The 14341-nt window shown below is 39.5% G+C and overlaps 1 protein-coding gene across 1 annotated transcript in view; it reads right to left on the minus strand.

Annotated features, from left to right (window-relative positions):
- kalrna (kalirin RhoGEF kinase a) overlaps positions 1-14341 on the minus strand; it is a 288022-nt gene that overhangs the window by 14799 nt on the left and 258882 nt on the right. Inside the window, exons 57-63 of the mRNA XM_057853377.1 lie at positions 11642-11807; positions 8264-8326; positions 8111-8138; positions 5666-5828; positions 5469-5590; positions 1089-1220; positions 856-1017 (exon numbers count right to left, since the gene is read on the minus strand). Of these exons, the coding sequence (XP_057709360.1) occupies positions 856-1017; positions 1089-1220; positions 5469-5590; positions 5666-5828; positions 8111-8138; positions 8264-8326; positions 11642-11807 (836 nt within the window). The remainder of the gene's footprint in view (positions 1-855; positions 1018-1088; positions 1221-5468; positions 5591-5665; positions 5829-8110; positions 8139-8263; positions 8327-11641; positions 11808-14341) is intronic.

The raw sequence follows: 14341 nt of genomic DNA on the forward strand, positions 1-14341 counted from the left end.
CTTTCTATCCATGGATCGCTTTAACAGAATGTTAATAATGTTAATGCCATCTTTTTGATTTATTGTTATAATAAACAAATACAGTAATTATGTACAGTATGTTGAATGTATATACGTCTTGTGTCTTATCGTTCCATTCCAACAATAATTTACAGAAAAATATGGCATATTTTATAGATGGTTTGAATTGCGATAATTAGGATTAATTAATTTTTAAGCTCTGATTAACTAGATTAAAAAATTTAATTGTTTGACAGCCCAAAATATAATATAATATAATATAGTATAATAACACCGTTAATTAAATACCTGTAGATAAAAACCAAATAACCCTCTATGGGTTCCTCACAGAAAAAAGCCAGGAAATAAATAACACTATTGAAAAAAAAAAAAAAAAAAAAATTGTTCACCGGGCCGGCCCAAATGTGGAGGCGGGCCATATTTGGCCCGTGGGCCGTAGTTTGGGGACCCCTGGATTAGCGACTGTGCCACATAAAAGAAGCTCATTACCGTTTTTCCCTAGTCTTAGTCATAGTTTTTCCACAGGGAATGGCTGACATAAGCTAATATTGTCATTAGCCTGTGCGTTACTTGTGAGCGTGAGCAACTTTGCTTTGGAAAAACTAGCTGAGCAATTACTGTACGGGGAATACCAGATGTTATATTACTGTAGACTTTAGTTTTTTGTCTAATTAAATTCATGGCATGTGTAACTGAAATTTTAATTGTCAGTACATTTGCGTATCTTAGTTGTTTTTTAAAGGCACACCAAACAGTTTGATCAAGATTCATTACATGACAATTTCTTAGAGTCAACTTCTTGTTTTTTGTGTGTGCGTGTGTGTTCTTTCGTACTACTGCTGGACAGTGACACCATATTGGAAGGCTCTGATGGAGGGCCAAGTCCCCAGCGGTTGGAAGCTCGGACTCTGAACTGGTAGTGGCCGCCGGGGATGAGGGTGTCGATCTGAAGGCACTCCTCCATACTGCTGGACACCTGTTGCCAGAGCAGTGAGTCTGGCAAAATGATGCGAGGTTAGCTTCAGAATGTCTACATCCTTAAATTTTAAAAGTCAAAAAGCACCCACCTTCTTGGCGGTACTCCACCATGTAGCTGCTGACTGAACAGTGAGTAGAAGAAGTCGGCGGCGGCCAGTGGAGCATCACAGATGTACTGCTGGCCTCCTGAGCTACTGGTCTTCCAGGGGCAGCTGGAATACCTACATGGGGACCAAAAGAATACCTCATCAATGTTAGCGGTAGTGGTTAGCCATGTTGCTAACCAATTTCATCAGCAATACATTATGGGCCTCCAGAGCAAGGAATGCGACACGTGAATTCACTCTGAAGCACTGCTTTGGTATCTGGCATTTTAAGCACTAGCTAGAGGGGGTCAGGTAGGGAGATTTTAAATCGAAATTAAGCCAATTCAGAATTTAGAATGTGCAAAAAAATGCAGTTGTCTTCAGTCAGTTGCGCACATCAAGGCGACGGGCAGACCTCAGTTCTCGCAAGTCTCTCCCAACAATCGCAGTTTGTTTCGACAATTCCGCCAGTTGGAACACAATGTTCTCCATACGGACAAATGTTCCAATCTGGGCTTTCAGCCTGTCCTCCGAAGCCTTGAATAAATCATCAAGGCGTAGTCCGGATTGCAGGTCTCCCAGGTCCCTACCAACATTAATGGTCCGACGAGACAGCTCCATCAGCTGGTTTCTGATGGAATCCTCCTTTCTCCTGCCATTCCTGGGCTGGACCGTGAATAAGGTTCCAATCCGAGCTTCCAGCCGGTCCTCAGTAGCCTTTGTTGGAATTCGCCCCCCCGGCCAAGCCGCACGCGGGCAGAAATTCCGCGCGTTCTCTTCTTATTTTAACCCTTTGTACTGACTCCATGTTTCAAAAGTTTGAAGAAGACTCACCGAAAACAGGTTGACAATTTATTCATTGACAATGGTCAAAAACAAGGCAAAAACAGACGACGGAGGGAATAATGCTGAATCCAAAGCAAGGCTACATAAAAAATGTTTCTGAACAGCAAATCTGTTATCTCAGTGTCCAGTGTTCTTTAAGTCCGTGGTGTAGGAGGGCCGGGCCGAAGGTGTGACTGGCGTGTTGTTTCGGGACCATCCCTCTGTGGCCGGTCTTGGGCGGTTTTGGTTCGTGCGCGGATGGGAAATGGTTACCACAGCGACCGACGCTGGTCTTGACGTCCCAAGCGCCCGCTATCAACTTTGTTATCCGGGCTGGCGCTACTTGTTTTAGAACAAAGCGCGCTGGTCTTTGTCCTTGTTCGTTGTCGGGAGAACTGATTGCCAGAGTTGGTGCATCAATCTTGCTCGTGACGCACACGTTGGGCTTCTGTGATAAGATGGCGTTGTGTATCTATTCTGTTTCTTTAAACTATGGTGTGCTATTTATTTTACATTAGGTGTGTTAGAGTACTACAGTCCTACAGTAAATATGAGAAATGATACTATTCCCTGATTAATTATATTATGTGTGTTCGAGTAACGCAAACAGTTAGACGGTGCCAACGAGAAAGGGTACCATTTTTCCATTTCCCCCTCAGGAGCCCCGATAAGGTGATTAACTTTACTGTGTCAAGGCCACTGAGTGAAGTCTGCTTAAACTATAGTTAAATGAATATGTTAGACTAATGCAAACAATTATATGGTGTGTGCGAGAACGGTACCTATTCCCTTAACCTTGAATAGCGCCGTTAGATCAGTAGTCAATTGGCCAATTTCCCTGAAAGCTGCAGTCTTGGAAACTTTTCGGTACAGTAGGACACCTGCCAAGCCAAACAAGAGGACCTCCGCGACCATCATGCCAATCAGTCAAACATCCTCGAAGTCTTCCACGGATCGGACAGAGAAGGAGGGCTGCCAGTGGTTCCATGAATCCCGCACGTAGCCCGCCGCAAAGGTCCCCCCCGGGCAGGACGGCTCTCCTAGAGCGCCGTGTTTTGTAGAAAAAATCTTGTACATAGCGCTGAGAGACCAACTAATCAAATCCATATTTCAAGTTGAGAGCCAGCAGCAGCTGGTTCACAGAGAAAAAAATACAAAAAAAGCTGACAAAGTAGACTGAGAAAGATAGCAGAGCGCAGCAGAAGAGGTGAAACACGTCCGCCCCCGTCGAAGACAGGAAGAAGAACCTGGTACGAAGAAACTTAGCGCGGTGACTCAATGAGTGTCTTCATAAACTCTTGGATTTTTTTGTTTTTTTTACACATTATTATATCATTTCACATGTAATTTTGGTGTTTTGGAGTGACACTGATAGAGAGAGAGAGAAACACGGCTGCGAACCTACAGAGGCAACGCCAGCGTGTAGCATCTTTTCTGTTGTTGTTGTGTGTTTTCCACCCGCGATCGGAGAGTTAGAGCCAGTTCTGTGGTTGTTTGAACGATGTGCTAATGCTATCGAACGCATGCTAACCATTTGTGTCATTGCTTTAATAGCAGCTAATTATCATTTATTTACATTGATGCGAACCTGTTTGGTATCGAGGACGAAATGGATTTGTATTATTTCTATTTTTAGTTTCACTCTTCAAATGATGGTGTCATAACGACGGCCAAAATATGGTCAGCAAATTATACGTACGTCCAGCATCGTCATTTGGGAGTTTAGTTCGCTGTATAGCCAGGACCGAGCCTTAGCATCCTGGTGAGGACAGTATATTCGCATTTCGTTGTTCATGCATCATGTAACATTATTATACTTTACAGTTATTCAGCATGTTGTTCTCTATTGTATTTTTATTTTAAGATAAGATAAGATAAGACCTTTACTGATCCCACCATGGGGAAATTATTGGTGTTACAGCAGCAAAGATATAGGTAGCTCAGAGGACAGCATGATGTGGCCGTTAACGTATAACATTAGCAGTCAACATTCGAAAACACATTAATAGTCTGTACATAGTACAGAGGGAAAAAAATAGGTGGCAGTGCAGCAGTGCATAATATAAAGTACAGAATTCGAAGCAATAAAAAATACAGTAGTGGAATGGTAGATATTGCACAGTATAATCAAAAGTGCTGAACGGCACAATTGCACCAATGACCGGCAGTTAGGAGAGACTATCTAGTGTTCTTATTCAACAGCCTGATCGCGGCAGGCAGGAAGGAGCGGCGGAATCTCTCCTTTGCACTGCGAGGGTGTATAAGTCTATTACTAAAGGAACTGTGGAGTGCTGTAAGGGTGCCCCGGAGGGGGTGGGACGGGTTGTGTAGCATTGATGACAGCTTTGCCATCATCCTCCTGTCCCCCACTGAGTCCACTGAGTCCAGGGAGCAGCCCAGAACAGATTTTGTCCAGTTTTGTCCAATTTGTCCAGCCTCTTTTTGTCCCGGGCTGAGATGGCGCCTGCCCAGGAGACCACTCCCTGGAATATGACCGATGCAACCACCGAGTCATAAAAGTTCCTGAGGAGTGGCCCCTGAACGCCAAAAGACCTCAGCCTCCTAAGTAGGAAGAGTCTGCTTTGACCCTCCCTATAGAGAGCGTCGATGTTGTCACTCCAGACCAGTTTATTGTTCAGATGAACACCCAGGTACTTGTAAGTTGAGCCTCTCTCAATATCCATTCCCTGGATATTCACTGGTGCAGGTGGAGAGTGCCGGCGCCTGCCGAAATCCACCAACAGCTCCTTGGATTTCTCCGCGTTGATCTGGAGGCGGTTCTGCTGGCACCAGTCCACAAAACCCTGAGTATGTTCTCTGTACTCCCGATCATCACCGTCTGAGATGAGGCCGACGAAATTGCCTTTCAAGATGACATATCTGTTCTATGTGTTGGATTTTATCAAGTAAATTTTCCCCAAAAATGCGACTTAAACTCCGGTGCGACTTATATATGTTTTTTTCCTCTTCATTGGACATTTCATGGCTGGTGCGACTTAATACTAAGGTGCGACCTATAGTCCAAAAAATACGGTAATAATTATTTTCATCCAAAAAAGACTAAGATTAAAAGGGCTGCCAAAAATAACACTGTCCTCTTACTAAAGGGAAGCTAAAAATTTAAATCTCGTAAGCTCCACAATAAATCTTAATCAAATACTCCTATTTTTAAAAACTGATCAAAGAGCCGCATGTTGATCCAGAGCCGAAGGTTGCCAGCCCCCGTTTTCGACCAATCTTAAACCTTTGTAATTATCATGTATTACCACGAGGGGATGTCCTAAAAGGAGCCCCAGCCTAGAGTGATTGACAGCCATATTGTACTTATACCACTTCCAAGTAATATAAACACCTCCAGGATTTGGAGATGATCAACAAAGTGAACAAAAAAAAAAATACTCCTGATGTGTCTGTCAACCTACTAAGCTACTACATGAAATGTCTGATTGCTCTGCTTTCTAACAAGGGTATTGTCACCAAGTAATAAATCATGCTTTGCTCGGAGTTCCAAAACTTTTTGCCACTGGTGCCCACATAGCTTTAACCAATGTACATTACCTTGTACTTTAATTGAGGCGGATGAGGAGGCAGAGCCATGCTCATTGACAGCGACACAGGTGTAGATGCCGGTGTCCTGCGGCATTAGGTTACAGATCTTCAACAAGATGTCGCCCGTATCCCTGTGGATGAAATCTGAATGAGTAAAGAGCACATGTGAAAGGAGAAAACTCCAAAGACTGAAGCTTTGACGGAACCTGATGTCAATGGTGAAACGGCTGTTGCTGGTCACCGGGTTCTGGTCAGGTCCCTTAAGGGTGAAAGTGGGTTTGGGTCGTCCACAAACTTTGCAACAGAGGACAACAGTCTCCCCGAAGGCACACACTATGTCTGAGAGTGGTACCAGGAACTCTGGAGCAACTAGGCACAGGAGTTCATCCAGATAAAGACTTGTGTTAATGTTGAGAAACAAGCCTTTAACACAGTGTGTCCACACAATAAACCACTAAACACACGATGGCTCAATAAACGAAAAGTTATGGTTTGCTTGCTTTATATGTACTTTTACATGAACAATCACCTGGAGATGCCTGTTAAAAATACAGGAATATGTCTAGTAGTATATGTAAAATAGTTGCAGGGCAGTATGGAAGCTGTTTGAGCTTTACTCAACCGCGTTGAACTGTTTGGGAACAGGTATGCTCGTCGACCTCAACAGTAAGACAATTCAACGTTGTAACAGACTAGAAAAAAAATAAAAAACTTATTACTAAAAAAACAACTAGGTTGCATATCAGCCAAACTAGCCATTAGTGAATTTTTTCCTCACGAATAACTACCACAATCTTGACATATCTGAAAGACTATAGCAAGTGACTTTAAAATGATAGAAGACCATATTTTTGGCACAAATCTACCACAAAAAGTGACAGAATGAAGGTAGATCCTAGTAAGCCTTCCTTGTTTAGCTGCCTTTGCCCAGCCCACTAATAAATCTCCAGAAGTTGCTGTCACAACCAGAATGAGCAGTCTGCTAGCATGCTATCCATAGGCTTTCTATTCTGTTTTTACCATATGACTAGTGCTGCAACGATTAATCGATTAACGCGAGCATTCGATGAGAAAAAAATATTCAAATCAAATTTTGCTGCTTCGAGTATTCGTTTAATTAAAGTGGTGCTGTAATGGTTTGTTTTGAAAGTGCTTGCATTTAGTTTTATTGATGTGGGTGGATACACGGCCCTCTAGTCTACCTCATTTCACACGGTTGAATCCATCTGCTCCCTGTTAAGACCAACATAATGTTTTTTTTTTTTTTTTTTAAATGCATTCGTAGTTTATAGGTACAGTATATTCAGCCATTTTTTGTGGGAATATGTGTCTGAACCATTTGTTAACAGCATTGTAAAAAAAAAAAAAAAAAAAAAAACAAAGATGGCATTTATAGCATTTAAGCTAGCGGACTTTTGCTCTGTAAGTTAACCAACTGTTCTTTTGTTGTACATAGATCCTCTTTTTATGATTTTTTTTTTTTTTTTAAATACCATTTAAGGCTCAGATGAGGTATTTTTTATGTTCCTTATCCGATTACTCGATTATTTGAACTAAATAGTTCATCAATTAATCGACTACTAAAATAATCGATGGCTGCAGCCCTCCATATGACCATTCACTAATTATGTCAACATGTTCTAGATAGCATTTATTAGATCAATTCTGGTTGTGACATCACAACCAGAAAAACAGGGAAAAAAGTGGGTGTTCCCTGATGAATATTTTTTGGACGGAAAAACTATAAAATGGTAAAACTAAGAATTAAGCAAAAAAAAAAAAGTTTTCTCTATGTAAAATTGTTGTCATTTTCATTGTTGACATGGTCACCATTTCTTCTGACCTTTACAGCTATATTTTCCTTTATTATTAGGGCTGCAGCTATCAATTATTTTAGTAGTCGATTACTCAATGAACTAGTTCGTTCAAATAATCAGATAAGGAACATAAAAAAATTAAAATACTTGAGCTGAGCCTCAAACGGAATAAAAAAAATAAATGAGGAGTACAACAAGTACAACAAAAGAATTGGCTAACTTACAAAGCAAAAGTCCCCTAGCTAAAATGCTATAAAATGCATTTTCATTTCACAAGAGCAATAAATGTATTTAAAAATGAATTAAAATACCGTAGCGTAGCCTCAAACAAATTTAAAAAAAAAAATGTAATAAATGAGCAGTACAAAAAGTACAACAAAAGATCAACTGGCTAACTTTCATAACAAAAGTCCGCTAGCTAAAATGCTATAAAATGCTAACTTTATTTTATTTTTTTAACAATGCTCTTAACAAATGGTTCAAATACATATTCCCACAAAAAATGTCTAAATATACTTGAAAATTATGAATGCATTAAAAAAAAAACATTAGCTCAAACAAAAACTTAGCTTATGTTGGTCTTAACATGGATCCAGCCATGTGAAATGAATTGTCATATTAACTGGTGTCACTAGAGGGCAGTGTATCGACCCAAAATCAAACTAAATTCAAACTTTCAAAACAAACCATTACAACGCCACTTTAATTTAAATGGATACTCGAAGCAGCAAAATTTAATTCGAATCTTTTTTTCTAATCGAATTACTTGAGTTAATCGATTAACAGTTGCAGCACTATTTATTATATTTTTTATTTCATGAGCCATTTTCTTACCTTCCTGGATGAAGTTTGGGTTGAGAAGCTGGAAAACAGACATCAAAACAAACATTTTACTTGTGAAAATAACCTACTCCAGATTTGTTTCCCTAATAAATAATATTAGGGGATATATGGTTTTAATGCATTTTTAAATTATTCTCCAAATACCTCCATGCCAGTCTTTGGGTCAAGGTCGTCGTCACAGTCTGATTCATCAGAAGTGTGAACCTCCTGGGTAGGGGAATTGGGTGAAAGAGTGGAAAAGAGAATAATGCAATAATGGAAATGTGTAGATATAAGGACATGCCTGGGGGGGAGGGGGGGGGGTTAAAAGGAAGAGTGCAGGGGGCCAAGAGGAAGTGTGAAAAAGAACATGTAGGAATACCACAGAGAAAAATAAAGGAGTGAACAAAAAAAAAATGGTAGCATTTCATTTGTGTCATTAGTATACATGAGCATGGGGCAAACTTAAGAAAAGCTGGGGATACTCACCTTTTTCATGCCCTCTTAAAGTTCAACAAACACTGTCATCATGTGCTTGCAATAAATAATTCACTTGATCTTAGCCTACGTGGTGATGTTACAACCACTATTGTACTCGGTTACAGTAGGTGTTATTCCAAAACAGTTGTACTAAACCAATACCAATCACAAAATGTCTACCACTTGAAGCCATGCAGAGTGACAGAAATATCAAACACAACAAAACAAATACAACTTTATTAAAAGAAAAAAATGAAAGCAAAGACAAAAAACAGTGTATGCAAGGAATTTCAAGCGTGAAAACCGAAGTGTAAAGTAAATGTAGTCAATGGTTTTTAATCGATAAGATTAAGACCCAGATAGCAGACAGACATTGAACAAACCTTGATTTTCCATCAAAATCATCAGTATGGTTGACATTGAAAATTTTTGACAATAAAACAATGTTGAATCAACATTGCAAATACCGATGACATCTGACAGTGACGTTGAAACAACGTTGATCTATGGTATGTCAGGCGATGGCTGGGTTAACATTGTTCTATAGTTGATGAAGTAATGTTGACAAATAGATTTTTGATTGACCGGGAAATACTGCACAGTGTATCACAAAAGTGAATAAACCCTTCGTATTTCTGCAGATATTTAAGTATATCTTTTCATAGGACAACACTGACAAAATGACACTTTGACACAATGAAAAGTACCGTATCTTCGGACTATAAGTCACAGTTTTTTTTCATAGTTTGGCTGGGGGTGCGACTTATGTGTGAAATTATTAACACATTATGATATCATTTCACATGTTATTTTGGTGTTTTGGAGTGACACTGATGGTTCTGTAAACTTGTTAGCATGTTCTTTATGCTATAGTTATCTGAATAACTCTTAACAGCTATGTTACAGTAATATACCGGCCATGTTCACATTTTGTTGTTCATGCATCATGTAACATGATCATACTGTACACTTATTCAGCATGTTGTTCTCTATTGTATTTTTATCCTAAATTGTCATTCAAGATGACATCTGTTCTATGTGTTGGATTTTATCAAGTAAATTTCCCCCAAAAATGCGACTTATACTCCGGTTGACTTGTATATATCTTTTTTCCTCTTTGTTGGGCATTTTATGGCTGGTGCGACTTATACTCAGGTGCGACTTATAGTCCGAAAAATACGGTAGTCTGTTTGCAGCTTATATAATAGAGTTAATTTAGTTTCCCCTCAAAATAACTCAAAATATAGCCATTAACATCTAAACCAAAAGTGAGTACACCGCATGGGAACTACGTACTGTACATTCCTAAATGTCCAAATTGAGTACTGCTTGTCATTTTCCCTCCAAAATGTCCTGTGACTCGTTACAGGAGTGCTGTCAGCATTGCTGCAGAACTTGAAGAGGTACGGGGGTCAGCCTGTTAGTGCTCAGACCATACGCCGTACTCTACATCAAATTGGTGTGCATGGCTGTCACCCCAACGTGACAAAATTGCTGAAATTGTAAGAAACGGTGCATTTGCTGTGACTGGCATACAAGCTAACACCTACTTAGCCTGTATGTTAGCTAAGTAGAACTTAGTTCAGGCAAATTCAATTTCTTTTTCCAATTAAAGTGCTAAAATCACTACATATTACACAACTGAGACTTGTCTGAATTAATTTATTGAACATCAAGACAGTGCGGTAATTTTTCCATATTAGCTAGCTAACTAGCTAGCTCCGTTCCCACATGTAGCCCTAATTTGGTTTGAGATTGGTTGAGAAACTCACTTCACTCCAAGCGTTGTTCCAATATTATTAATAATCGAAATTACGTTTAGGTTTTGTAAGAATTTCAACGTTGGAAAAACATTAATCGAGGGTGCAAAAATGATGACAAATCAACGTCGGGTGTCAACGTTGATTCAACGATATAAGATTGAGAGCGGAATGTTGATTAAATATCTTTTCAACGTCTGTCTGCTATCTAGGACATTGTTTTATCCACAAAGACTAGCGAAACTTTGAAGTAAAATTAATTACCATGAAACAAGTTTTAATCTGCTTTAATTTTAAATCTTGAATATTCAAATTAGATCAAATCAGCTGCATATTAATGAAAATCCGCACGAGGCCGAAGAGCCCAAAAAGGTTCAGTCTAAAATAGCTTGAAAATTAATATTCTGGACACTTTCAACACAAATTGTACTGCAAACCTTGTAAAATGGCACACAATGTAAAAAAACATAACAAAAACAAAATACTTTAGTGACACTTTAAGTGTTGCCAGTTTTGGCTTTTAGCTCAGCGGTCAGTGCATTCGGGTCCTGAATAACAATATGACAGCGGTGGTGGTTCCCAAACCGAGTGGGTTAGCACAAAAATACAGGCCGTCACAACCAGGTTACGCTAGCAGCAGACTAGCTCTCTAACAGTAGAAATATACAGTATACAGGGATGTTTTTTTTTGAGGATATACCAGATTGTATGTGGAAGTTCTGTCCTGTAACCTATTGCAAGCAAATGCACTGAACACCATGTCAGTGTCATTCCACATCATATATATTAGATATCTTTAAATGAAAAAAATAAAATAATTAAATAAAAAAGCGTAAAAAACAGTATCATGCAAACGAAAAATAATTTTTAAAAAATTCTGTGGTTCTCAAATGCCGGCCATCTCTTACGATATATATTATCTAAATCATAGCTAAACTCATTTCCAAAAAGCCAAGTCATTCATCTTACTATAAAATGAAGAATAGTTAATGTTCATGCTAACTAGCTGGTTGAGAATCATTGTAATGGGTTTAAGCACAAAAGCTACGCTGTGTCATTGTGGGGATACACTACACAAACATGCGCACTCACATGTTAGCATACTACAAACTAAAATGTACATTATACACAAAACACGTTAGCGATATTCGGCTTTCGGTAGCAAATTCAGGACTGACTATTTTGCTTTAAAACTAAAATTTCAATCTTAAAATTGTACCCGAAAGACGAATAACCATAATTGTGAGTAGTGAAAGCTTGGCGAGGGGCAGGCGGGCGACAGGCACGCGTCGCCGTTACTCACTTTGCCCTTCGCCCTGGCAACAGGGGAGGCAGGCAGCGGGGGAGGGGGCGTAGTTTCTTTTGTCTTACGCAGGAGGCCATTCTCTTGACCTCTGACCCCCAATGCTGAGAGCTCCTTGGCTTCGGCACGCTTCCTAGCGCGTAGCGTGTTCCACGAGAGAGACTTTCTGTGCGGTACAGGAACAAGACATGTCATAGGAGTGTCAAAGAGAAACCCAGACGTACTCGGCCGGTTCTGGCTGCACATAATATTTCACTTTTCTAACACAAACACTGATAGGGAACAAACTCTTTTTATGCGTGTGAAATGTTTGAGAGGAACTAAAATAAAATACATATGTAAAATGCAGCAGATATTGGCTATAAATCTAGGGAGGAGGAAAAAAAGGTTTATAATTTTAATAATGGAGGGCGTTTGTTATACTGCTGATATTTAGTTAAATTGGTGTAGGAGATAGGGTGGATTTTTACTTTGGACAGCAAGGAATTAAATACATAATCTGGCGTCCTGCACAAACCTGCATAACTAGATTATCTGCGGTTCCTCTCATACTGAGCAGAATAACCTTTGCAAACACTCCATCACTGATGTAGTAATCAGACCAAAATACTCATATAATATGCTGATAGAATAGACACCTGTGGCGCATCTTTAATTCATACAATACTTCTCAAAGAGTGGGGCGCCCCCACGCATGTGACCTCGGGGAACATACTTTATACCCATAATAAAATAAAGTGTAATTGCACATTCACTCAGTGGGTGGCAGTGGTTTTCATTTTCAGAGTGTGCGCAGTATTTTTAAACTGAACAGGAACACTGCAGATAAAAAAAAAAAAAAAGAAGCTAAGATGATAATATGACGAAGCGTATGTAGTAGTGCTGCAACGGTTAATCGATTAACTCAAGTAACTCGGAAAAAGTGATCAGGAAAAAGATTCGAATTCAATTTTGCTGTTTCGAGTATTCGTTTAATTAAAGTGGTTGTAATGGTTTGTTTTGAAAGTGTTTGCATTTAATTTTATTGATTTGGTTAGATACATTGCCCTCTAGTGGCAACAATGAATATGAAACAACTCATTTCACATGGGTGAATCCAGCTGCTCCGTGTTAAGACTAACATAAGCTAAATTTTTGTTTGAGCCAAGTTTTATTAATGCATTCATAATTTAGCTAACAGGTATATATTTAGCCATTTTTGTGGGAATATGTGTTTGAACCATTTGTTTAGAGCATTGAAGAAAAAAAAAAAAAAACCTTTATAGCATTCTATAGCATTTAAGCTAGCAGACCTTTTGCCATGCAAGTTAACCAATTGTTCTTTTGTTGTACTTAGATCTTCATTTATCTATTTTTTATATCATTTAAGGCTAAGCTCAGGTATTGTAATTTTGTATGTTCCTTATCAGATTACTCAATGATTCGAACTAACTAGTTCATCGATTAATAGACTACTAAAATAATCGATAGCTACAACCCGAGTATGTAACATTTGGCTTTGCCTTTAATACAGAGGGAGATGAGGAAAGAACAGTCTGTTTACTGTGTCTAAAAATGTTTGCAGCAGACAGCAGGAACCCAAATCAATTAAGACGTCACGTAAAGACATTAGAACCCAATCACATTGATAAGCCGCTTGAATTTTTTTTCATTGAAAACGTGCCGAATATTGGCAACTATCACCTTGCTTTATCAGTATTACAGTGGGGCAAATAAGTATTTAGTCAACCACTAATTGTTCTCCCACTTGAAAATATTAGCGAGGCCTGTAATTGTCAACATGGGTAAACCTCAACCATGAGATACAGAATGTGGAAAAAAAAAACAGAAAATCACATTGTTGGATTTTTAAAGAATTTATTTGCAAATCATGGTGGAAAATAAGTATTTGGTCTTTACCAAAAGTTCATCTCAATACTTTGTTATGTACCCTTTGTTGGCAATAACGGAGGCCAAACGTTTTCTGTAACTCTTCACAAGCTTTTCACACACTGTTGCTGGTATTTTGCCCTATTCCTCCATGCAGATCTCCTCTGGAGCAGTAATGTTTTGGGGCTGTCGTTGGACAACATGGACTTTCAACTCCCTCCTCACCCCGTGGCGTCAATATGATCCAACAAGAATGCGGAGCAAAAATCCCATAACCACACGGGGGGACCTAGTGAATGACCTACAGAGAGCTGGGACCACAGTAACAAAGGCTACTATCAGTAACACAATGCGTCGCCAGGGACTCAAATCCTGCACTGCCAGACGTTTCCCCCTGCTGAAGAAAGTACACGTCCAGGCCTGTCTGCGGGTCGCTAGAGAGCATTGGGATGATCCAGAAGAGGAATTGGGAGAATGTTTTATGGTCAGATGAAACCAAAATAGAACTTTTTGGTAGAAACACAGGTTCTCTTGTTTGGAGGAAAAAGAATACTGAATTGCACCATACCCACTGTGACGCATGGGGGTGTAACCATCATGCTTTGGGGCTGTTTTACTGCAAAGGGACCGGGACGACTCATCTGTGTAAAGGAAAGCATGAATGGGGCCATGTATCGAGAGATTTTGAGTGAAAATCTCCTTCCATCAGCATGGGCATTGAAGATGAGACGTGGCTGGGTCTTTCAGCATGACAATGACCCCAAACACAAAGCCAGGGCAACATATGAGTGGCTTCGGAAGAAGCATTTCAAGGTCCTGGAGTGGCCTAGC

This window comes from Corythoichthys intestinalis, chromosome 12, assembly GCF_030265065.1.
Source record: "Corythoichthys intestinalis isolate RoL2023-P3 chromosome 12, ASM3026506v1, whole genome shotgun sequence".
NCBI classification, from domain to species: Eukaryota; Metazoa; Chordata; class Actinopteri; order Syngnathiformes; family Syngnathidae; genus Corythoichthys; species Corythoichthys intestinalis.